The sequence below is a fragment of the Argentina silus genome, assembly GCF_951799395.1.
Source record: "Argentina silus genome assembly, chromosome: 2".
Taxonomy (NCBI): Eukaryota; Metazoa; Chordata; class Actinopteri; order Argentiniformes; family Argentinidae; genus Argentina; species Argentina silus.
This window is the reverse complement of record NC_139656.1, coordinates 15822021-15847839: the sequence shown is the minus strand read 5'-3', so window position 1 is coordinate 15847839 and position 25819 is coordinate 15822021. Positions and strand designations below refer to the sequence as shown.

Genomic DNA, 25819 nt, shown 5'->3' with positions numbered 1-25819 from the left:
TCTGGCACCACCTTGAGGCCCAGGTGATCATCGCTGGAGCATCACCCTCCCAGTCAACAGCGCACCTGTTCCCTGTCTCCACTCAGCACACCTGCGAACCATCAGCAATCACCTCCCTATAAGAACCCTGCCTGAACGCCACTCCGGTGCCAGAATGTACTGTGTCAAGGGTAATCTTCCACGTAACCTGCAGATGCTTCAGCCCACGCAAGTATCCCTACGTGTTCCCAGTGTTTTGCTAACCTTGTTCTCCTGTGCCCCTCCAGAACTCTCGTCTCCCTCAGACTCTCTTGTTATCCCCTTCCACGGACCCTACCTTTACCCCTCTCTGCTACTGGATTTCCCTGTGACCGAACCTTGGACCGGACCCCAACGACTACCCCTACGGATTATCCCACGGCTTTCTCCCCCTCCCCGGAACACTGGACCTCCCGCTATCGACCCCCGGACCGGACCCGACGACCCCCTTGGATTAATCTTCTCTCCCCAACCCCTCTCAGCTACTGGATCTCCTATTACCAAACCCTGGACTGAACCCCGACGACCCCCTCAGATTCTCCTTCTCTCCGCTACCCCTCTCTATATTATTATTATTATTATTATTATTATTAAATACGCCTTTGGGCTAAACCCTACCCTCTCTGTGTGCCGTCATTTGGTTCCTCAGACGTTCTTGTGTAACAGTTTCACCATATAAGGTGATGCTTTTGTGTCAACATAGCCTATTTGAGGTCCATAAGAAAAAATAATACCATTGACAAAATAGAATGGTCATTTGTGAACCTTCATCATCGTTGGTAATTGGAATCAGGTGTAATGTTAGACTATAATAATCAAGTTGCCCAGATCAGATTACTACCCCTGGCAATATGGAAGTTCTAAATGACTGTGTGATCACTGATCTATATACCATATACAGTATATACCAGGATTAAGTTGTTGCTAATTGGTAAAGTGAGTTTCATGTGACTTCAATCATATCAAGCATATTTTGTGCTGTGAGACAATAACCATTATACTGTGCTGTCTATGAGGCTAAATTAGTGAGAAATTGATAGGATAATTACTCAAATGGAAACAAGCGTGTGGCCACCTGTCAAGTCTATAAAAATATTGAATATATAAAAATATTGAAAGTGAATTACAGTAGGTGAATTATGGCGAGAGTGGCAAACTTGACAGACTATGAGGCTATACCCATAATTAGTCAATGATCTATTTTAAGAATCAATTCCTCCTTCCTCCACTTGCATCCACCTCAAAAAGCATTGGAGGAAAATATGTAAAGGGAGGAACCTAGATCTCTTCCAATATCGGCTGTTAATACACATCCTGGAGTGCATTAATGCGATCATAAAATGGATCCCATTGTTTTTTTTTGCAAGGTTGGTATTTTAACCTTTAAAAGTTGACTGCTCATACGACCTGATGAGTACAGATATCCTTGTTAATGCACACCTCCAGTGTTCTAAACACCCTCATTGTTGTACCACAGATAGTGTAGTTCAGGTGAAGAGGCGTCACGCTAGAATGACGATACCAGACCTAAGGCAATGCCAGTCAACCATTATACCGGTCAACATCACACAAACGCTGACAGGTGTGGTTGAAAGATGAAAGGGCTTTGATTATAAAGGTTTATCATGAAATAGGTACTCACGCCGTAAGTGTTCAAATCCTGGAAATCTGAAGCCATGCCCCTTTACTGGGGTATGGAAGTCAAGTTTCCCCATTAAGCTATTTGTAGTGACCTCACTACAAATAGCTTACTGTTGGCCACTTTCGACATTCACTGTTGTTATTTTTTATATTTCAATAAACTTGTTCATGAGTTTGGGGTGTCATTATCTAAATAGTTAGCAGTCATCACCATCAATCACCTGCATCATCGTTAAAAAACGATGCATTGGAAACTTCCGTACCCCAGTAGAGAGCTGTGAAACGTCACGCCGTGAGTATCTATACAGCTAGGTAGTTCAGGCGAAGCGGCGTCGCGCTAGAATGACTACACCCTACTACTACACCTTGGAATTCTGCTGTAGTCTTAATACCCCACGTAATTATAGTTCCTTCAAATTGCTCACGCACAGCCTGTAGTGTAACACATAACTTTGGAACAGACACATTCGGCTATTGTCACAACTAGTTAGCCAGCTGCATTCTCTTGTAAGGAAGTAATCTTTCGTTAAAGAAAGCTATCTACAGCACTGGTGGTCATAGCTTGAAGATTAGTGAGCGAACTAGTGCGTTAGGTTCTTGGCATTTCTCCGATGTTATCTGTGCAGTTTGTTAAGCTGGTACGACATCCACCGGCGTAGTGTTATTACAGTGTTGTCATGTTAGATATGTATTTATTTTAGGTTTGAGATATTCACGTCGTTGTTTTGTGGTAAACAGGGGTAACATAATTCAATGGGAGAGAGATATCGGCCACGTTTTTTTATTTGAAAAACCATCGGGTTAGAGCATTTATATATTAAGCCTTAACCGCCCGGCACCTTTCTCGGCTGTGTGATTAGTCAGAGATTAATGGATGACTTGGAACGCAGTTTTAGCCAATCAGATCACAGATTTAGGTAGGTCTGGGTTATTTTAATGAATATAGAACACACTGTATCAAATATGTTTGCCACATAGAGGAACTGTGTTTAATTGCTAGGAAACGGTTGGGCCATTGAGATATTGCGTTGTAATAAAAATATTTTTGAACAGGCAAGATCACAATGTACGTAGAAATGAATAAAAAACATGACATGTAAATATGCATAGCCTTTTGCCAGGTTTATTGATGTATTTTGAATGACTGAAACAAAAGAACATTTGAGAAAAAAGCAGAAACTACTACTCTATACTATTGCAGATGATTGTGCAAGAAAGTGGATGAGTTAAACATAAATATAGGGGACAAATCTAAGTAGACTCGGGACGATAATGGCTGCTAATTCATCGTCTCCCCCGTCGCAGCCTTGTGGAAGGGGTCACTTCCTGTACTGTGCACTCCGTCTTCAGGCAGCCACATTTCTCAATGTAGATGTAGGAGTGGTTAATCTTTGACCCATCTGGGCAGATCATCTCAACTTCCTTCTTACTGGTGGATATTTCCTGACAGCAGGAACAGGAGCGCTCCATCATTTTGGCCTCAGCTGAATACCTGAAAACAGACAGCAGCATGCAGGTGTTTTTTTTTTTTTTTTTTTGAGGAAGCAGTGGCAGTAGGAGTTGCATTTATGATCCATAAGGTAAAATGTAATGTGATACCCATGATCCTGTCAATAATTCAATGCACAGACCTATTTTCAGCAAAGTTTTGGCCACTACCACAAATCCATGCAGCGTTATGATTTTCTCAATGGTTAAGGATACACTGTATTAGTGCTCCTGAAACATTTCGGAACTGATCTAAATACTCACAAGGAAAAGGTTCCACAGGATCCCCCACATGTTGCCATCTCCACCAGTTTTGCAGACTGGCAGCCTTTGCTTTCCAGATACACAGAAGTCTTTGAGACGTTGCATCGCTTGGGAATTACTTCACCTGGACAAAAGAAGTGGAAAGAAGTGGAATTGGCAGTTTAAATTGCAAATTATTTTGAGGACTATAGGAGTAGCTAAAGCACCTTGTTCAACAAATGATTCAGGATACAAATAACTTACAGATGAAGTGCTACAGTATGAATAGCCAAAGTAAAAAAAACACTCACATTTACGGCAGCAACCATCTGGGATGACTTCAGTTCCCTTTAAACAAGAAATAAATTTAAGAGAGGTCAACATCATTAAAGTCACTTGTTTAGCTTTTCATATAGTATGCTGCTCTTCAGCACAGTACTCTTGCACTGTTCACTTTAAGCTGTAGGTGCCATCATAACAATACAGGAGGTACTCAGCAACAGCCTTAGCAAAAAAAAACACGAGTGGCTAGTCATGTATTTAACTATTGTACACATTTCCGCCCACATTTGTTTTCAATTAGTCATTAAGCTAATGATTTTGTAGTGTTGAAATTGTGCTTGACTTACAGGTATGCAGTCTTCTGGATGGAATTCAGGGCAGACAGTCTTGGCCTCCATTGTAATGAATTGGTTCTGAATCTTTACACACTCATACTTCACACACTTGTCTTCATGTGGTGTCCAGATTGTACCAGGCTGTGGAGGTCAAGTCAGAAAATGTTAGGAAAATCAATAGGAGAGGATGATTTTCCTTGAGTGCCACTGTAAATCTACATTTCGGTGTATTCATATTTTTAATGATATTGTACAGGTGCAACAGTAATAAGTCCTACTGATAGCTTAGCTATGTGTATGTAAAATCACATTGTTTTGGGACTGGGTCTGTGTGAAAATCATTGAGAATTTATGTCAGAGGTATTGTTTCCACTATTCTCACCTGAATAGTGTGTGTGGTGTTATCTGGCAGCATAACCACACAACTTGTCTGTACACACTTCCCACAGCACTGACCAGGTATGGCCTGATGCTCATGGCCCTGTAAGGATGGGGTGGACACAGAGGAATCAGGGTTTTAGTTTACAATAGGTAATCATTTGACATGGATGAAAACAGTTCAAATATGACTGTTGGCCTAGGGAGAGCACTTACCAGCTGGCAGTAGGTGTCACACTCCACAGGCTGACACTCAATGACATGCAGATGGTTTTGGGCATCCACCTTGGCACCACAAATGCAATTCTGACACTTGTCTTTAGGAATATTGGTCCCTGGCTGGAATTAGAAAACAGGACATTTCAATAGTAAATGAACAGACTAGGACCCTTTTCATCTGTGTTTCAAACAATATTAAGAATGCATTCTCACCTGATATTCAGTGTTGTTAAATACACAGACGTCATGTGGCACTGTAAGTTGAAGCATAGGGATAATCATTTAATATGGCAACGCACATTTACGTTACATTCTCTAATATGCATATCCAACATTCACACAAATGAACATATGCAAGCCTGCACACTAGTGGAGGCTGGTGGAGGTTGAAATCGGGCTCATTGTAATGCATGGAATGTAATGAGGAACACACATGTTTGATACTATTCCTCATTCCATTCCACGCATTACTATGAGCCCGTCCTCCGATTTTTGCCTCACCAGCCTCCACTGTTACACACTCACTCACTCACTCACTAAATATGGCTTTGCTAAATGTCAGATCTCTAACAAATATGAGTTTTTTGTATGAATGATTTTATATTTGAGAAAAAGTTGCATTTTATGTTTTTAACTGAGACCTGGCTTACCAACGATGGTGTAGCAACTTTAATTGAGACATACCCTCCAAATAACAATTTCTTTCAGTTAGTTAGACATGACAAAAGAGGAGGTGGAATTACTGTCTTATACTCAAACCAGTTCACTTGTACTGATCAATTTAGGCAATTTCTCTTCCTTTGAATATCTGGCTTTTGAACTCAAGGCTGAAATTACAGTACTTATCATTACTCTATATAGGCCACCAAAATCACATTTTTTTTTTGATAGGCCACTATCACTATTTTTTATCAGATTTCACTGAACTAGTATCTATTGCTGTCACTGAACATTACAGGATCATTTTAAATGGAGATTTTGACATTCATTTAAACAAAAAAAGAGACCAAAACTATTGAATTCTTAGGCTTACTTGACAGCTTTGAGCTAATTCAACATGTCACTCAACCTACTCACCAACATGGTAACTCGCTAGATTTGGTGCTGTCACTAGGGCTGCACATCGTAAATCTTTTAGTATCTTAACATCCCTATCTCTGACCATTTCTGCGTGTTTTTTGATACTACTTTGACTCTGCCAAAGGAAAGGAAATTATAGTGCAAAAGCAATTTCTAGATGATTTGGCAAAACATAAATTCACAGTAGTTCTTTTGATCCCTGTATTCAAACCTATTTGCTTAATGAAATGGTGGACGCCTTTAACAATATCATGTCTAGTGCTCTAAACAGTGTGGGTAAATTCATGTACATTTCTGCAGCAGAACTTTACAAAACATGTCCACCTCTCAACCCTGTCCCCACTGCATTCTTTAAACAAGTCTTTGATGGTGTTGTAATGAGACTCTAACTAATTATAGACCAATATCCTATCTCCCTTTTATTAGCAAGATACTTGAAAAGGTGATTTCGCATTCGACACAATTGATCACAAGATCCTCATCAACTGTCTTCAAAACTGGGTTGGCCTCTCTGATTGCATCCTAAGCTGGTTCCGTACATATATTACAGGGAGAAAATTCTTGGTCAGTCTTGGAGATCATGTATCGGATGAGTATGATATACGTTTTGGTTTTGCACAAGGAAGTTGCCTTGGTCCCTTACTATTCTCACTGTATATGCTACCGCTTGGCGACATTATCAGAGCAAACAATGTAAACTTCTATAGCTATGTGGATGATACTCAATTATACATCTCTGTTGAACCAAGTTATACTAATGCTATTTGCCCCCTCACTAACTGTCTATCAGCTGTCAATAAATGGATGAACAATAACTTTTTAAAGCTAAATGAGGACAAAACTGAAATCCTCTTACTTGGCCCCAAAGACAAACGGGCTATGCTTTAAAACAGCCTTGGGATTCTAACTCCCTTGATTAAGTCAGAAGTTACAAGTCTTGGTGTTATCTTAGACTCTGATCTGAGTTTTAATTCTCACATTAGCAAGGGTTAATCTCCATTTTTAACTCAGCGGGATGCTGAAAAACTGATTCATTCTTTTATTTCAAGTAGACTTGACTACTGTAATGCACTTTTTACTGGCCTCCCAAGAAGTCTATAGACAGGCTCCAACTAATTCAAAACTCTGCTGCTAGGCTACTGACAAAAAATAAGAGGAGAGAGCAGTCTTAACTCCTATGAACTGGCTCCCTGTATTGTCTAGAATTGACTTCAAAGTCCTTCTACTCGTATTTAAAGCACAAAATGGTCTGGGACCATCCTACCTTACTGATTCGCTATATATATACACCCTCAAGAGCACTCAGGTCCTCTGCTGCTGGCTTATTGAAGGTTACTATCAAAACCCAAAAGAAAGTTGGTGATGCAGCATTTATTAACTATGCCCCTAAACTGTGGAATACAGTACCTCAAGAAATCAGGGAAGCAAGCTCAGTAAACATCTTTAATTAAAAACCTTAATTAATCTCTTTAATTAGCTTTCAATTAGCATTTATCTATGCTGCTATCTCTGCTGATTTTATTGTATTGATCAACTATCTATGCAACTAGATTGAGTGATGCTGCTTTTATTGTATTGATTCATTGTGTTATAGTTGTTTTTGATTGTTTTTAATCTGCTATTGCAGTTGCTATTTAATCTGCTATTGCAGTTGCTATTGCAACTGTATTCTAAAGCACTTTGCTGATGTTTTGGTTGTTCTCGTTTTTTAATCTGTTCCTTTTTCTTTCTTTTGCGCAGTATTGTACAGCACTCTGTGGTCCTCTGTGGCTCAGTTGGTAGAGCATGGCGCTAACAACTCTTAGGTTGGAGGTTTGATTCCCACTGGGACCATATATACTGCACAATGTATGCACTCACTGCAATGTAAGTCGCTTTGGATAGAAGTGTCAGCTAAATGGCATATATATATATATATATTACTTTGAGCTGCATTCTTATGTATGAAAGGTATTCTTATGTATGAAAGCTATATAAAAAAGCTTACTCACCACAAGTGGAGCAGCAGTTTCCCATAATATGCTCTGTCTTGAATCCAACTGGGCAAGTTTGATTGGTAGAGGAGCATTGCTTGACATCACACTCTGTAAGGAAAGAAACAACTATTGTCCTCTGTTGCCATGGGACAAAAACTATGCAAAATGATCACCTTGGTTGGAAGTACAGGGTAATGGCAAATAAATGTATATTTGAAAAACAATGTTCCAAACCACACTTACAGTGATTATCTAAGTTACTATATTTGCAATCAGCCATTTTTACCAGGTTGTTAAGTCACTCACCACATTTGTACTTTTGACAGCAGCCCACTGTTTCAGTGACCTTAACTTGGCCCTCCTGATCACAGGTGAGGGAAGGCTGATGTGGACATTCCACATGCTTGCATTGGACACTCAGATTGAGCGGGTCACACAGGCACTCATTGCAATCGCTCACCCAGGTCTCATTAGCCTGCAATGAGTAACAATTTAAGAACTCTCATGCTTTATCATATTGACACTCTTACACCAAAGCCACAAGGGAAGGCTAATAGTGTCAACACATAAAACATTTCTAGACCCACACCAAAGGTTAAGCCTCTCAATTGTAGACCATCCACCTTATGAGTCACACTTTACACAAAGTGGCCTGATACCTCTGTAATTACATACGTTGCAACATCGCGTTAACATGCTGTGAAAAAGTACATTAGTAATTGCTGTGGAATTGCATACTGTAGTAATGGAGTTGAGCTGTTTGTGTTATTACATGAATAAGGAGTGTTCCTGATTCCACTTCTGTAATAACACAAACCACTGAACTCCATAAACCATGTAATGTATGTAATTCCAATTATTATGTAACAACAGGTTAATACAATGTTGTTACTACATTAATTACAGCATTACTACACAGGTATAGTATTGACATGGACTTGTCACTGTTATCAACCAATACATTTTGTTCTCTGCTCAAACTCAAAAATGCATATAGAAGGAAACATAGATATTTACCTGTTTCCATTCTCCATTTGGTAATTGGCAAATATCTGGTCAACCCCGACAAGGAGAGATAAAAACAAGATCATTAAATTGCTTTGACTAATTTGGTTACAATCATGTATGTGCAGTACAGGTATCTGACTAGCGCTTTAAACCAAACTCAGACCATTGAAGTGTATGTGACGCATAGCCAATAGTTAAAAAAAAACACTCAACAAACCTTATGTTTGTTACATACAAAAGTATAATCAACCAGATTTAAGAGGACACACTATGGACAATTTATGAGTGGCCTGTCATTTCCAAAGTGAAGATCTGAAGGATGTTGCCATTACACCATTACAACACAGCTAGCACCATTCTGTACATCTCCACATTCTCATTCCATTATCTGACCAATCCTTACCACAACTAGGGAGGCAGATGTTTGAGTTAGGACTCATCAGAGTGGTACCAGGGGGACAGTAGCATCCCTCCAACTTCACATCTCCCATGGCACTAAATTCATTGATAGTCTGGATAAATCTGAAATTGTATCTGCAGAGATAATCCAAAGTGTGTCAATACTTTTCCTTCACCACTGAACCCATCCATAAACAAACACATTATTAAGCATACCTGGCATTACACGTTGGCTCAACTTGTGGACCGCAGGCCTCATAAACTTTAGGTTTCTTGCACTTGTAGTCTGTAGATGGAGACAAAAGATTAATTAACATCAGTGAGAAGCTGTCTGTGCTTTATGGCCTTAAGGAGTGATCAACTTACCACATTGTTGATTTGTCGAATTTCTCCACTCAATACAAATTCCTGCCTGTGCACATGCATCGGCATATGTCTGCAAGCTGGTGCAGCCAATGGTGACGGCATCAACATGGCAGACATCAAAGATGCACGCCACGAGGAATGGCTCATAGGGGATGACCTTGTGGCATGCCTTAAAGACCCTTCAAATGATTAAAGGTTTCAATTAGTGTAGCCACGTACACTCCACTCAAGACGGCATTCTAAAAAGTGATGATTTAATGCATACTGTCTCCCACTTTGTTTAATTGTTGACCTGTGTTTGTATATAATGTCTCTGATGACAGTAAAATGATGAGGCTTGAAAGCTTCTGTATTCATAGAGGTATTGCGTTCATCGTAGATGTCTCTTGATCCTTGAATAACATTTTCTAAAATTCTACTTCTTTGGATTTCATTTTGTATACAACATGCCATATCCATATAATTCTGCTATGTGTTTACTTACTCGCTTTTAATGAAATCACAAATTGGTGGTGTGCAGGGTGAAGGTGGAGTTGGTTTTGGTGTTGGATCTGGTGGCATGCAGTGACTGTTGTTGTGGTCAGGAACATGCCATTGATGTGCCATGTTTGGGCAAGATGAATCAATTTTCCCATTTGGCAAGAGGCAGTCATCTGTCCGGTTATTGTCACAGGTACCTACAAAAGATTCAAAGCCATTCTAGACCATGTAACACCATATAGTAATCATAGTTACAGGGTGACATTAAAGCATCTGTACTCACCACACTGTCCCTCAGTGTTGCCACTGAACTTGTCATAGGGCAGATATATGCTAAACATTAGACCAGTGAAAGACACCTTGGCATTAATTTCGGGTATGACCAAAAGTGTTTCAATTCCATTGTCCGTTATGCGGAAGTCATGGTTCTGATACGCTGGGCTGATGGCTTTGTGGTTGACGGAAATCTAAGACAAATAAGAATGAGAAAAAAATGTTTACAATCATTCCAAGTGTTTTGTTCATTGCTTATTGTACTCAGTACAGTACATGGAAACTGTCTCAAACATTGGTTACACAAAGGAAGTACATTGCACTCTTAAATTAAAATGTAATCGGAATCTCATGTTAAACTACAAAACTGATTTAGTTACCAAGTTTCTGAAAATTCCATCAATGTCCTTCTGCGTCATGAATATCTCATAAGATTGGTAATACACTGTTAGAGACTGAGGACAGGAAAGTCCATCTGGAGCATCACAATAATAATTGTCGATAATAACACTGAAGTTGTATTTCGGCAGGATTTCTTTAACCAAGACATAAGAACAATTTCCTTGGAAGCCATAGTATGTTCCATCAAATGTGACATAATGGGGATCTCCCCATCCATAGCAGATACCTGTGTAAGATAAAACAAGCATTAAAAATGACACAGTTTACTAAATATCTAAATTAGTCAATGGGTTCTATTCTTTTCAGATCTGAACAAAGATCAGTGAGCAGACTAGTGAGCATTATATCATCATCGTATGAAATGTTATAATTAAAATAACACAACAAATTTTTGTTTGATTTGTTCAACTTACATTGACACTGATACTGGAAACAGCATCCGGACTCATCATAAACTTTGATTGCAGGAAAGTTATTTTCACATACAACGTGCTTCACCGGCTCACAGTTCACATGATCATAAATAACTTTTCTATTGATGCATGTTCCGTTGGAGCACTGGTCATATTTCCAACTTTCACCATTCTACAAAACAGAAACAAATGATTACAGAAAATTACCTAGAATCACTATCATTTACATATTGGAAACACTAATTCAAGGATTTCCCTCTGTGCTGCTACTTCTCAACAGTATGTAAAGAACTACTTCTGAAATGTTTGTCATTTCTTCAGCTTCCACATAACTATTGATATGTAACAAAAAGTAAGTACCTTTCGTGGGGGATGAGTAAAGTCACAGTCTACTGGATATGGTGGTTTAGTGGTAGAGGGTGATGGTGTTGTTGAGAATTTCGTGGAGGTCATTGTAGCTGGAGTAACTGTTGTGGATGGTGTACCACATTTGCTAGAACTTGTTTCTATTTGACAAGTCTTGTTGCAGTATCCTATGTAGCACCATCCATCATTGTCAGAAACATTGTAGACAAGTGATTCTAAAAGGAGAATGGATAGATGTTTAAACATGTGATGGATCATTAAAATAACAGGTAAACAAATTGAATTTGTTGAACTCAGTACAATTGCAATTCATTTCCAATAGTTTGTCAAATAATACTGTATAAAATTTATCATATTAGAAAATAATACCAACTTACCAAATGGGAAAGAGGTGTGATTGAAAAAACAAAAGCAAGGAGAAACTTGTGAGATGGGTGGAATTGGTGAACCAGTAATAACAGTTACAATTGGGGAGGTTGGCTCAGATGTCATTGTAGGTATTTCAGTCGTTGTGGTGGTAGTTGTAGTAGAAGTTGTAGGAGTTGTGGTGGGAGGTGTAGTAGTGGTTATAGGAGTTGTAGTAGTAGTTGTAGGAGTAGTGGTGGGAGTTGTAGTTGTGGTTACAGGAGTTGTGGTTGTAGTAGGTGTGGGAGGCTGAGTAGTTGTTGGGATTGTTGTTGTGGTTGGTGTTGTGGTTCCACATCGACAACATTTCACTCGAATCTCATAATCAAAACACTTCAGCTGAAGACCTTGGTTTTTGTTCTGACAAATGAGTCCCACAGTTGGTTTGCATATCACATCTTGGCCCAGCTGGGACATCGGAAGACCGGGGTATTGCTTTGCCCTACATTCAACTGCCTCTGGAGCTCCACAAATGTGATAACCAGCAGCGATGATCTTCTGTATGGATTCATTGTCTCCACCATCAGGGCTGGAGGTAGGCTCTCCGAGATTGATCCAGCCTGACCATTCACAAGTTGTTTGACCACTGCAAGTTGTTGGTGGAGTCGTGGTTGTTGAGGTTGTGGGAGGTTCAGTTGTCGTTGTTGGTGTTCCAGGTGATGTTGAGGTGGAAGTGGTGGTTGTAGGAGGAGTTGTAAGAGGAGTTGTCTTAGTAGTTGTAGGGGTTGTGGTTGTCGGAGTTGTGGTGGGAGTTGTAGTTGTTGTTGTAGGAGTTGTGGTGGGAGTTGTAGTTGTGGTTGTAGGAGTTGTGGTTGTAGTAGGTGTGGGAGGCTGAGTAGTTGTTGGGATTGTTGTTGAGGTGGGTGTCGTGGTTCCACATCGACAACATTTCACTCGAATCTCATAATCAAAGCACTTCTGCTGAATACCTTGGTTTTTGTTCTGACAAATGAGTCCCACAGTTGGATTGCATGTCACATCTTGGCCCAGCTGGGAGATCTGAAGACCGGGGTATTGCTTTGCCCTACATTCAACTGCCTCTGGAGCTCCACAAATGTGATAACCAGCAGCAATGATCTTCTGTATGGATTCATTGTCTCCACCATCAGGGCTGGAGGTAGGCTCTCCGAGATTGATCCAGCTTGACCATTCACAAGTTGTTTGACCACTGCAAGTTGTTGGTGGAGTCGTGGTTGTTGAGGTTATGGGAGGCTCAGTTGTCATTGTTGGTGTTCCAGGTGAGGTTGAGGTGGAAGTGGTGGTTGTAGGAGGAGTTGTAATAGGAGTTGTGTTAGTAGTTGTAGGGGTTGTGGTTGTCGGAGTTGTGGTGGAAGTTGTAGTTGTGGTTGTAGGAGTTGTGGTTGTAGTAGGTGTGGGAGGCTGAGTAGTTGTTGGGATTGTTGTTGAGGTGGGTGTCGTGGTTCCACATCGACAACATTTCACTCGAATCTCATAATCAAAGCACTTCTGCTGAACACCTTGGTTTTTGTTCTGACAAATGAGTCCCACAGTTGGATTGCATGTCACATCTTGGCCCAGCTGGGAGATCTGAAGACCGGGGTATTGCTTTGCCCTACATTCAACTGCCTCTGGAGCTCCACAAATGTGATAACCAGCAGCGATGATCTTCTGTATGGATTCATTGTCTCCACCATCAGGGCTGGAGGTAGGCTCTCCGAGATTGATCCAGCCTGACCATTCACAAGTTGTTTGACCACTGCAAGTTGTTGGTGGAGTCGTGGTTGTTGAGGTTGTGGGAGGTTCAGTTGTCGTTGTTGGTGTTCCAGGTGATGTTGAGGTGGAAGTGGTGGTTGTAGGAGGAGTTGTAAGAGGAGTTGTCTTAGTAGTTGTAGGGGTTGTGGTTGTCGGAGTTGTGGTGGGAGTTGTAGTTGTTGTTGTAGGAGTTGTGGTGGGAGTTGTAGTTGTGGTTGTAGGAGTTGTGGTTGTAGTAGGTGTGGGAGGCTGAGTAGTTGTTGGGATTGTTGTTGAGGTGGGTGTCGTGGTTCCACATCGACAACATTTCACTCGAATCTCATAATCAAAGCACTTCTGCTGAATACCTTGGTTTTTGTTCTGACAAATGAGTCCCACAGTTGGATTGCATGTCACATCTTGGCCCAGCTGGGAGATCTGAAGACCGGGGTATTGCTTTGCCCTACATTCAACTGCCTCTGGAGCTCCACAAATGTGATAACCAGCAGCAATGATCTTCTGTATGGATTCATTGTCTCCACCATCAGGGCTGGAGGTAGGCTCTCCGAGATTGATCCAGCTTGACCATTCACAAGTTGTTTGACCACTGCAAGTTGTTGGTGGAGTCGTGGTTGTTGAGGTTATGGGAGGCTCAGTTGTCATTGTTGGTGTTCCAGGTGAGGTTGAGGTGGAAGTGGTGGTTGTAGGAGGAGTTGTAATAGGAGTTGTGTTAGTAGTTGTAGGGGTTGTGGTTGTCGGAGTTGTGGTGGAAGTTGTAGTTGTGGTTGTAGGAGTTGTGGTTGTAGTAGGTGTGGGAGGCTGAGTAGTTGTTGGGATTGTTGTTGAGGTGGGTGTCGTGGTTCCACATCGACAACATTTCACTCGAATCTCATAATCAAAGCACTTCTGCTGAACACCTTGGTTTTTGTTCTGACAAATGAGTCCCACAGTTGGATTGCATGTCACATCTTGGCCCAGCTGGGAGACCTGAAGACCGGGGTATTGCTTTGCCCTACATTCAACTGCCTCTGGAGCTCCACAAATGTGATAACCAGCAGCGATGATCTTCTGTATGGATTCATTGTCTCCACCATCAGGGCTGGAGGTAGGCTCTCCGAGATTGATCCAGCCTGACCATTCACAAGTTGTTTGACCACTGCAAGTTGTTGGTGGAGTCGTGGTTGTTGAGGTTGTGGGAGGTTCAGTTGTCGTTGTTGGTGTTCCAGGTGATGTTGAGGTGGAAGTGGTGGTTGTAGGAGGAGTTGTAATAGGAGTTGTGTTAGTAGTTGTAGGGGTTGTGGTTGTCGGAGTTGTGGTGGAAGTTGTAGTTGTGGTTGTAGGAGTTGTGGTTGTAGTAGGTGTGGGAGGCTGAGTAGTTGTTGGGATTGTTGTTGAGGTGGGTGTCGTGGTTCCACATCGACAACATTTCACTCGAATCTCATAATCAAAGCACTTCTGCTGAACACCTTGGTTTTTGTTCTGACAAATGAGTCCCACAGTTGGATTGCATGTCACATCTTGGCCCAGCTGGGAGATCTGAAGACCGGGGTATTGCTTTGCCCTACATTCAACTGCCTCTGGAGCTCCACAAATGTGATAACCAGCAGCGATGATCTTCTGTATGGATTCATTGTCTCCACCATCAGGGCTGGAGGTAGGCTCTCCGAGATTGATCCAGCCTGACCATTCACAAGTTGTTTGACCACTGCAAGTTGTTGGTGGAGTCGTGGTTGTTGAGGTTGTGGGAGGTTCAGTTGTCGTTGTTGGTGTTCCAGGTGATGTTGAGGTGGAAGTGGTGGTTGTAGGAGGAGTTGTAAGAGGAGTTGTCTTAGTAGTTGTAGGGGTTGTGGTTGTCGGAGTTGTGGTGGGAGTTGTAGTTGTTGTTGTAGGAGTTGTGGTGGGAGTTGTAGTTGTGGTTGTAGGAGTTGTGGTTGTAGTAGGTGTGGGAGGCTGAGTAGTTGTTGGGATTGTTGTTGAGGTGGGTGTCGTGGTTCCACATCGACAACATTTCACTCGAATCTCATAATCAAAGCACTTCTGCTGAATACCTTCGTTTTTGTTCTGACAAATGAGTCCCACAGTTGGATTGCATGTCACATCTTGGCCCAGCTGGGAGATCTGAAGACCGGGGTATTGCTTTGCCCTACATTCAACTGCCTCTGGAGCTCCACAAATGTGATAACCAGCAGCAATGATCTTCTGTATGGATTCATTGTCTCCACCATCAGGGCTGGAGGTAGGCTCTCCGAGATTGATCCAGCTTGACCATTCACAAGTTGTTTGACCACTGCAAGTTGTTGGTGGAGTCGTGGTTGTTGAGGTTGTGGGAGGCTCAGTTGTCGTTGTTGGTGTTCCAGGTGAGGTTGAGGTGGAAGTGGTGGTTGTAGGAGGAGTTGTAATAGGAGTTGTGTTAGTAGTTGTAGGGGTTGTGGTTGTCGGAGTTGTGGTGGAAGTTGTAGTTGTGGTTGTAGGAGTTGTGGTTGTAGTAGGTGTGGGAGGCTGAGTAGTTGTTGGGATTGTTGTTGAGGTGGGTGTCGTGGTTCCACATCGACAACATTTCACTCGAATCTCATAATCAAAGCACTTCTGCTGAACACCTTGGTTTTTGTTCTGACAAATGAGTCCCACAGTTGGATTGCATGTCACATCTTGGCCCAGCTGGGAGATCTGAAGACCGGGGTATTGCTTTGCCCTACATTCAACTGCCTCTGGAGCTCCACAAATGTGATAACCAGCAGCGATGATCTTCTGTATGGATTCATTGTCTCCACCATCAGGGCTGGAGGTAGGCTCTCCGAGATTGATCCAGCCTGACCATTCACAAGTTGTTTGACCACTGCAAGTTGTTGGTGGAGTTGTGGTTGTTGAGGTTGTGGGAGGTTCAGTTGTCGTTGTTGGTGTTCCAGGTGATGTTGAGGTGGAAGTGGTGGTTGTAGGAGGAGTTGTAAGAGGAGTTGTCTTAGTAGTTGTCGGAGTTGTGGTGGGAGTTGTAGGGGTTGTGGTTGTCGGAGTTGTGGTGGAAGTTGTAGTTGTGGTTGTAGGAGTTGTGGTTGTAGTAGGTGTGGGAGGCTGAGTAGTTGTTGGGATTGTTGTTGAGGTGGGTGTCGTGGTTCCACATCGACAACATTTCACTCGAATCTCATAATCAAAGCACTTCTGCTGAACACCTTGGTTTTTGTTCTGACAAATGAGTCCCACAGTTGGATTGCATGTCACATCTTGGCCCAGCTGGGAGATCTGAAGACCGGGGTATTGCTTTGCCCTACATTCAACTGCCTCTGGAGCTCCACAAATGTGATAACCAGCAGCGATGATCTTCTGTATGGATTCATTGTCTCCACCATCAGGGCTGGAGGTAGGCTCTCCGAGATTGATCCAGCCTGACCATTCACAAGTTGTTTGACCACTGCAAGTTGTTGGTGGAGTTGTGGTTGTTGAGGTTGTGGGAGGTTCAGTTGTCGTTGTTGGTGTTCCAGGTGATGTTGAGGTGGAAGTGGTGGTTGTAGGAGGAGTTGTAAGAGGAGTTGTCTTAGTAGTTGTCGGAGTTGTGGTGGGAGTTGTAGTTGTTGTTGTAGGAGTTGTGGTGGGAGTTGTAGTTGTGGTTGTAGGAGTTGTGGTTGTAGTAGGTGTGGGAGGCTGAGTAGTTGTTGGGATTGTTGTTGTGGTGGGTGTTGTGGTTCCACATCGACAACATTTCACTCGAATCTCATAATCAAAACACTTCAGCTGAAGACCTTGGTTTTTGTTCTGACAAATGAGTCCCACAGTTGGATTGCATATCACATCTTGGCCCAGCTGGGACATCGGAAGACCGGGGTATTGCTTTGCCCTACATTCAACTGCCTCTGGAGCTCCACAAATGTGATAACCAGCAGCGATGATCTTCTGTATGGATTCATTGTCTCCACCATCAGGGCTGGAGGTAGGCTCTCCGAGATTGATCCAGCCTGACCATTCACAAGTTGTTTGACCACTGCAAGTTGTTGGTGGAGTCGTGGTTGTTGAGGTTGTGGGAGGTTCAGTTGTCGTTGTTGGTGTTCCAGGTGATGTTGAGGTGGAAGTGGTGGTTGTAGGAGGAGTTGTAAGAGGAGTTGTCTTAGTAGTTGTAGGGGTTGTGGTTGTCGGAGTTGTGGTGGGAGTTGTAGTTGTTGTTGTAGGAGTTGTGGTGGGAGTTGTAGTTGTGGTTGTAGGAGTTGTGGTTGTAGTAGGTGTGGGAGGCTGAGTAGTTGTTGGGATTGTTGTTGAGGTGGGTGTCGTGGTTCCACATCGACAACATTTCACTCGAATCTCATAATCAAAGCACTTCTGCTGAACACCTTGGTTTTTGTTCTGACAAATGAGTCCCACAGTTGGATTGCATGTCACATCTTGGCCCAGCTGGGAGATCTGAAGACCGGGGTATTGCTTTGCCCTACATTCAACTGCCTCTGGAGCTCCACAAATGTGATAACCAGCAGCAATGATCTTCTGTATGGATTCATTGTCTCCACCATCAGGGCTAGAGGTAGGCTCTCCGAGATTGATCCAGCCTGACCATTCACAAGTTGTTTGACCATTGCAAGTTGTTGGTGGAGTCGTGGTTATTGAGGTTGTGGGAGGTTCAGTTGTCGTTGTTGGTGTTCCAGGTGATGTTGAGGTGGAAGTGGTGGTTGTAGGAGGAGTTGTAAGAGGAGTTGTCTTAGTAGTTGTAGGGGTTGTGGTTGTCGGAGTTGTGGTGGGAGTTGTAGTTGTTGTTGTAGGAGTTGTGGTGGGAGTTGTAGTTGTGGTTGTAGGAGTTGTGGTTGTAGTAGGTGTGGGAGGCTGAGTAGTTGTTGGGATTGTTGTTGAGGTGGGTGTCGTGGTTCCACATCGACAACATTTCACTCGAATCTCATAATCAAAGCACTTCTGCTGAATACCTTGGTTTTTGTTCTGACAAATGAGTCCCACAGTTGGATTGCATGTCACATCTTGGCCCAGCTGGGAGATCTGAAGACCGGGGTATTGCTTTGCCCTACATTCAACTGCCTCTGGAGCTCCACAAATGTGATAACCAGCAGCAATGATCTTCTGTATGGATTCATTGTCTCCACCATCAGGGCTGGAGGTAGGCTCTCCGAGATTGATCCAGCTTGACCATTCACAAGTTGTTTGACCACTGCAAGTTGTTGGTGGAGTCGTGGTTGTTGAGGTTGTGGGAGGCTCAGTTGTCGTTGTTGGTGTTCCAGGTGAGGTTGAGGTGGAAGTGGTGGTTGTAGGAGGAGTTGTAATAGGAGTTGTGTTAGTAGTTGTAGGGGTTGTGGTTGTCGGAGTTGTGGTGGAAGTTGTAGTTGTGGTTGTAGGAGTTGTGGTTGTAGTAGGTGTGGGAGGCTGAGTAGTTGTTGGGATTGTTGTTGAGGTGGGTGTCGTGGTTCCACATCGACAACATTTCACTCGAATCTCATAATCAAAGCACTTCTGCTGAACACCTTGGTTTTTGTTCTGACAAATGAGTCCCACAGTTGGATTGCATGTCACATCTTGGCCCAGCTGGGAGATCTGAAGACCGGGGTATTGCTTTGCCCTACATTCAACTGCCTCTGGAGCTCCACAAATGTGATAACCAGCAGCGATGATCTTCTGTATGGATTCATTGTCTCCACCATCAGGGCTGGAGGTAGGCTCTCCGAGATTGATCCAGCCTGACCATTCACAAGTTGTTTGACCACTGCAAGTTGTTGGTGGAGTCGTGGTTGTTGAGGTTGTGGGAGGTTCAGTTGTCGTTGTTGGTGTTCCAGGTGATGTTGAGGTGGAAGTGGTGGTTGTAGGAGGAGTTGTAAGAGGAGTTGTCTTAGTAGTTGTAGGGGTTGTGGTTGTCGGAGTTGTGGTGGGAGTTGTAGTTGTTGTTGTAGGAGTTGTGGTGGGAGTTGTAGTTGTGGTTGTAGGAGTTGTGGTTGTAGTAGGTGTGGGAGGCTGAGTAGTTGTTGGGATTGTTGTTGTGGTGGGTGTTGTGGTTCCACATCGACAACATTTCACTCGAATCTCATAATCAAAACACTTCAGCTGAAGACCTTGGTTTTTGTTCTGACAAATGAGTCCCACAGTTGGATTGCATGTCACATCTTGGCCCAGCTGGGAGATCTGAAGACCGGGGTATTGCTTTGCCCTACATTCAACTGCCTCTGGAGCTCCACAAATGTGATAACCAGCAGCAATGATCTTCTGTATGGATTCATTGTCTCCACCATCAGGGCTGGAGGTAGGCTCTCCGAGATTGATCCAGCTTGACCATTCACACGTTGTTTGACCACTGCAAGTTGTTGGTGGAGTCGTGGTTGTTGAGGTTGTGGGAGGTTCAGTTGTGGTTGTTGGTGTTCCAGGTGATGTTGAGGTGGAAGTGGTGGTTGTAGGAGGAGTTGTAAGAGGAGTTGTCTTAGTAGTTGTAGGGGTTGTGGTTGTCGGAGTTGTGGTGGGAGTTGTAGTTGTTGTTGTAGGAGTTGTGGTGGGAGTTGTAGTTGTGGTTGTAGGAGTTGTGGTTGTAGTAGGTGTGGGAGGCTGAGTAGTTGTTGGGATTGTTGTTGAGGTGGGTGTCGTGGTTCCACATCGACAACATTTCACTCGAATCTCATAATCAAAGCACTTCTGCTGAACACCATGGTTTTTGTTCTGACAAATGAGTCCCACAGTTGGATTGCATGTCACATCTTGGCCCAGCTGGGAGATCTGAAGACCGGGGTATTGCTTTGCCCTACATTCAACTGCCTCTGGAGCTCCACAAATGTGATAACCAGCAGCAATGATCTTCTGTATGGATTCATTGTCTCCACCATCAGGGCTGGAGGTAGGCTCTCCAAGATTGATCCAGCCTGACCATTCACAAGTTGTTTGACCACTGCAAGTTGTTGGTGGAGTCGTGGTTGTTGAGGTTGTGGGTGGCTCAGTTGTCGTTGTTGGTGTTCCAGGTGATGTTGAGGTGGAAGTGGTGGTTGTAGGAGGAGTTGTAATAGGAGTTGTGTTAGTAGTTGTAGGGGTTGTGGTTGTCGGAGTTGTGGTGGAAGTTGTAGTTGTGGTTGTAGGAGTTGTGGTTGTAGTAGGTGTGGGAGGCTGAGTAGTTGTTGGGATTGTTGTTGAGGTGGGTGTCGTGGTTCCACATCGACAACATTTCACTCGAATCTCATAATCAAAGCACTTCTGCTGAACACCTTGGTTTTTGTTCTGACAAATGAGTCCCACAGTTGGATTGCATGTCACATCTTGGCCCAGCTGGGAGATCTGAAGACCGGGGTATTGCTTTGCCCTACATTCAACTGCCTCTGGAGCTCCACAAATGTGATAACCAGCAGCAATGATCTTCTGTATGGATTCATTGTCTCCACCATCAGGGCTGGAGGTAGGCTCTCCGAGATTGATCCAGCTTGACCATTCACAAGTTGTTTGACCACTGCAAGTTGTTGGTGGAGTCGTGGTTGTTGAGGTTGTGGGAGGCTCAGTTGTCGTTGTTGGTGTTCCAGGTGATGTTGAGGTGGAAGTGGTGGTTGTAGGAGGAGTTGTAATAGGAGTTGTCTTAGTAGTTGTAGGGGTTGTAGTTGTGGATGTAGGAGTTGTGGTGGGAGTTGTAGTTGTGGTTGTAGGAGTTGTGGTTGTAGTAGGTGTGGGAGGCTGAGTAGTTGTTGGGATTGTTGTTGAGGTGGGTGTCGTGGTTCCACATCGACAACATTTCACTCGAATCTCATAATCAAAGCACTTCTGCTGAAGACCTTGGTTTTTGTTCTGACAAATGAGTCCCACAGTTGGATTGCATGTCACATCTTGGCCCAGCTGGGAGATCTGAAGACCGGGGTATTGCTTTGCCCTACATTCAACTGCCTCTGGAGCTCCACAAATGTGATAACCAGCAGCAATGATCTTCTGTATGGATTCATTGTCTCCACCATCAGGGCTGGAGGTAGGCTCTCCGAGATTGATCCAGCCTGACCATTCACAAGTTGTTTGACCACTGCAAGTTGTTAGTGGAATTTCAGTGGATGTCAAGGTTGTGGTCGGCTCAGTTGTCGTTGTGGGTTTTGCAGTCGACGTTGCTGCTGTTGTTGTTGTGGTTGTTGTAGGTCGTTCTGGTGTTGTTGTGTTGCATTTTACAGTCTTACAACATTTCACCTTTATTTCGTAGTCAAGGCATATAGGTGGAATACCTTGATCTTTGTTCTGGCATATCAATCCAACCTTAGCATCACATTCTACTTTTTGTCCCAACTGAGACAATGGGACCCCTGGATATCGCACTGCTTGACACTTGACCTCCTGTGGTTTTTCACAAATGTCATGTCCAGATTGCCTGATTTTTTTAATTGATTCATTGTCACCACCTTGAGGACCATACTGAGGATAGTCCACATTAAACCAAGGCGACCAGTTACAAACTTGGCAGTGTGATGGTGAGGTCAAGCCGGTTGTTGATATAGTGGTGGTGGTCTCAGTTGTTGTTGTGGTGGTTGGTCTTGTAGATGAAGCTGTGGTGACTATAGGAGTCGTGGTTGGCTCTGTAGATACAAGGATGAAAAAAAATGAATTTCTGCAACTAATGGTTGGTAATATGACACAATCTTGACAATATATGATACATAGCTAAGCCTTTTCATGACGAGTTGCTGCTGTAGTTTTTACACTGGGCATATACCACTTGCTCGCACTTGCCACCTTACATACAGTGCGTACCAGTTGAGAACGTGAAGACAGTTGGAGTCACTGTGGGTGAAGAGGGGGATGGTGGGGTAGGAGCAGGCGTAGTTGGATTCACACATGAGTATATGTCCCTGTCAATGGTTCCGTTCTTCCCACAGACTGCAGTGAGGCAGTTGCCATGCCCATCTGTTGTGTTGTAGATGGTATGTCCGTAGGGGTATTTATTTCCACTATACGTACAAGTGCAAGCTGCAATGGAGAGTGATATTTTAGAGAACTGGAATAGTAAAAAAAAAACATTTGTGTATTTAGGTCTTTCTTGAAAGATATACTGTATCCATACCTTGGACATCGTATTTGCAGCTGACTGTTAAGGAATCACAATAACTTTGGAAAAAGAGACATTTAAATTGCTTAGTTTTCACTTTCGAAGTTATTATGCATTTCACATTTATTATCCACCACAGTATAGTACAGTACAGTAGAATCTCTGTATTAAGGTTGACCTACCATGTTTGACAGTTTTCTGTGGTAGGCACTTTTTCTCCATTATTGTAGTGTGTTCCATCCCTGTTATAGCAACCACAGTGCTCTCTCTCTACACATTTCATTGTGGCCTCATCTAAGTAGGGTTTTTTCAAAGTAGGACATTTTGGATAGCAACCTAAAGCAAAGAAAACATTTTCTGCTTTTACAGTGCTGTTGATTGATAGAAAGGTATGGTGAAGAACACATACTGCTTACTTAACGGTGACACCAATATACAGCTTGTGAAATGACATAATATTTGCAAATAAACAAATCATTTAGATGACTTTTTTTTAACCAGAATCTGGTGGTAAAGTTGCCACATCTGTTCATTTAGTGAATAACCTTTGACGCATTGTACCTTCAAGTGGTGGTATCTGAGTAGAACAGATCCCAGACGGGTTCCTGCAGGTCTTCATACAGGGAGCTCCACAGGGCTTGTAGTGCCACTCACATTCCCCAGGGGGGTTGTAGTAATCACAGAACAGTGCTGCAAGTGATGAACAAAAAAGTATTTTTGTCAATGTTATCCTAACTTCATGTATTGATGTCAATGGGGGATAAAGTACACACAGATCTTATATTACAATGGGTCCCTTAGAGACTTACGGCAGATCCGTGGGGTTCTCCAGGCTATGCAGGCTCCAGCCTCATTACATGCCTCTGCATAAGCTGCCACAGCAGTGCAAAAACACTCACAGTCTCCACCACTGTCACAAGCACATGAGTCTCTCACACAGGCATCGTAGTAAGGAGAGGGGTCCACCTAGTTGTAAAGGACTTGATTATTTAATTGATTAATTAACTCTGACATACTAACTCTGACATACATTTTGAATTAACAAGAGCCTGTGAACACCATTGACGTCCTTGAAAATGGTTTGTGTGACCAAATTCTAAACCTACTTTAGAATGGCAGGTGGTGAAAACAGCACTCTTTATTATGCTGCACTGCTTCTGGGACCAAGACTGCCTATAAGGGTTAGCGGTACAGGGGCTCCTTTTGCCCTGGGCATCGGGGCAGCTTGCAGAGACTTTCCAACTGTTTCCAAAGTCTACAGGGTTAACGACAACTGCCTGGCTCCTGGTAGTGAAGTCATTGTTTGCGTTGCCATCATAGTTTCCACAAAGACCACAGACATGTCCCTAAAGAAGATAACAAACGATTTAAGTTAAGGACAATCAGGGATCACGTAACAGACTTGGTGAATAGACAGAACAGATAAAATGTAAAAAAATAAATCTACCTTAAACCGTGGGCTAAGCTTGATGAACATGCTTGTCTTCTTGTCCCACATGAGAATCAAACCATTATTGGCTTCAATCACAAGATAGATCCCAATAGTGTAAATCTGGTAAGGAACCTCTTCCCCAGTATTTCTCTGGATGACTTGGTAGTTCCCCTCTGTCAGAATTAATTCAGTGCTCTGGAAAAGACAAATAGTTAAGTGTGATAATTGATCTCACTATGTTACAATGATTATGTAATGTGTTTTGTAGCCTCATAAAGCATTTATCTATTTGTAGAATACGTTTTCAGCATATGAATGTATGCATCATTTGTAGAAGTCTATTTTAAAGAGGTTTTTACCCCTAGGAATAGCTTGATAGCCTTGGAGCAGGTGGTTCCTGTCGTCCCACAAGGGATGTTCTCAGTGATGACTCTGAAGCTGCCATTGGCATTACTGTTGCCACAGTAGTCCTGTTCAGGCAGATAGTGGAGCATCGTAAGGAAGATCTGATTTTACGAATCACACTGTGCTGGCTTGGATATTTTATTTTCACATTGTCCTTTCCTGCACAGTTCCAGCAACTATGGTGGATGTATAACCAGGCCAATGTAGAACAGTTTGGCTTGGCTCAGCTCAGTAGTGTGAAAATGTTATTAGTCAATTGATGAAACATCAATTACCTAAATTGTTTTCATTCCCTGAAACCATACCTTAGTAAGAGTGTATTCACAGCTTCCATCAAAAGTGAATCGTTTCCCATCAAAAGTTATGTAGTGCCCATCTCCATAGATGGCACAAGTTCCATGACACAGGTTTGTTGTGCACTGCCATTTTCTCTCTTTGCAAGTGCTAAGAGTGAAATAAATAGGTAGTATTATATTTCTATAAGACGAAATTGACCCTGGTGCTGGTTAGATATCTCAACCAAAGCCAGATTAACATACCAAGTATTGCAGTCAACCTTGATGCTGTCTCCGGGTTGGTAAGGAGCCCCATTGTGGAAACAAGGACAAAGGTCCGGCTTAATGCAGCCACCTTTTCCATCAGATACCAGTCTAGAGGGACACACACAGCCTGATATGCACTCTGTGCTGATCTGTTGAGTGAAATTATTGATGTGAGCCACAACAATGCACAAGTGGTGCTTGATACAGAATATTGTAGTAAGCTACTGTATGACATTAGCTAATTACCATTCGATTTGTGATTTCATAGAGTCCCTAACTGTAAACAAGAACCATCTTTTCTATAAGGAACGTCAAGATAAGTTCTGTTTCAATTGTATGGTTTCCACCTTCCATTAAGTGAATAGGGGACTCACACAGGCCATATCCAGAGTATTGCAGCTTTTTTGACACTCTGACCCTCTAACTCCTGGGACTGCTGCACTGGAGCAGTTGAAGTAAACCATCGGTGCATCACATGCTGTGGAAATAATAATGAAATCATGCATGTCAGTGATTTCTGCATGCAGGGCTACCAACAAAACAAACTAGGGACCAAATGCATTTTAACATGAAAATAGCCATTGATTTCTATGACATCTGTTGACATTACAGCATTACCTTTACAAAACATGGTTTGAAGCTATATATATATATATATATATATATATATATATATATATACAGTACCAGTCAAAAGTTTGGACACACCTTCTCATTCAATGGTTTTTCTTTATTTTTATTACTTTTTACATTGTCGATTAATATTGAAGACATCAAAACTATGAAGGAACACATATGGAATTATGTAGTAAACAAAAAAGTGTTAAACAAACCAGAATATGGTTTATATTTTAGATTCTTAGTAGCCACCTTTTGCTTTGATGACAGTTTTGCACACTCTTTGCAAGGTGTGTCCAAACTTTTGACTGGTACTGTATATACATGTCATCAAAGCAAAAGGTGGCTACTTTGAAGAATCTAAAATATAAACCATATTTTGGTTTGTTTAAC

General features: G+C 42.6%; 1 protein-coding gene across 1 annotated transcript in view; it reads right to left on the bottom strand.

Annotated features, from left to right (window-relative positions):
* Window positions 1–2826: 2826 nt before the first annotated feature.
* The window catches only part of LOC310801179 (mucin-5B-like), a gene marked incomplete at its 5' end in the record, with an annotated part of 29137 nt that continues 6144 nt past the window's right edge, over window positions 2827–25819 (bottom strand). Inside the window, 32 exons of the mRNA XM_083665174.1 lie at window positions 2827–3151; window positions 3412–3535; window positions 3708–3738; window positions 4020–4148; window positions 4390–4488; window positions 4602–4724; window positions 4818–4858; window positions 7676–7768; window positions 7967–8135; window positions 8678–8712; window positions 9072–9202; window positions 9284–9353; window positions 9434–9612; window positions 9918–10110; window positions 10197–10380; window positions 10567–10814; window positions 11002–11173; window positions 15544–16870; window positions 18266–19124; window positions 19593–19917; window positions 20107–21392; window positions 22135–22350; window positions 22445–22488; window positions 22612–22765; window positions 22991–23119; window positions 23239–23395; window positions 23536–23775; window positions 23877–24056; window positions 24221–24331; window positions 24572–24710; window positions 24806–24957; window positions 25183–25286. Coding sequence (XP_083521300.1) covers window positions 2944–3151; window positions 3412–3535; window positions 3708–3738; window positions 4020–4148; window positions 4390–4488; window positions 4602–4724; window positions 4818–4858; window positions 7676–7768; window positions 7967–8135; window positions 8678–8712; window positions 9072–9202; window positions 9284–9353; window positions 9434–9612; window positions 9918–10110; window positions 10197–10380; window positions 10567–10814; window positions 11002–11173; window positions 15544–16870; window positions 18266–19124; window positions 19593–19917; window positions 20107–21392; window positions 22135–22350; window positions 22445–22488; window positions 22612–22765; window positions 22991–23119; window positions 23239–23395; window positions 23536–23775; window positions 23877–24056; window positions 24221–24331; window positions 24572–24710; window positions 24806–24957; window positions 25183–25286 — 7652 coding nt within the window. The 3' untranslated portion in view covers window positions 2827–2943. The remainder of the gene's footprint in view (window positions 3152–3411; window positions 3536–3707; window positions 3739–4019; window positions 4149–4389; window positions 4489–4601; window positions 4725–4817; window positions 4859–7675; window positions 7769–7966; window positions 8136–8677; window positions 8713–9071; window positions 9203–9283; window positions 9354–9433; window positions 9613–9917; window positions 10111–10196; window positions 10381–10566; window positions 10815–11001; window positions 11174–15543; window positions 16871–18265; window positions 19125–19592; window positions 19918–20106; window positions 21393–22134; window positions 22351–22444; window positions 22489–22611; window positions 22766–22990; window positions 23120–23238; window positions 23396–23535; window positions 23776–23876; window positions 24057–24220; window positions 24332–24571; window positions 24711–24805; window positions 24958–25182; window positions 25287–25819) is intronic.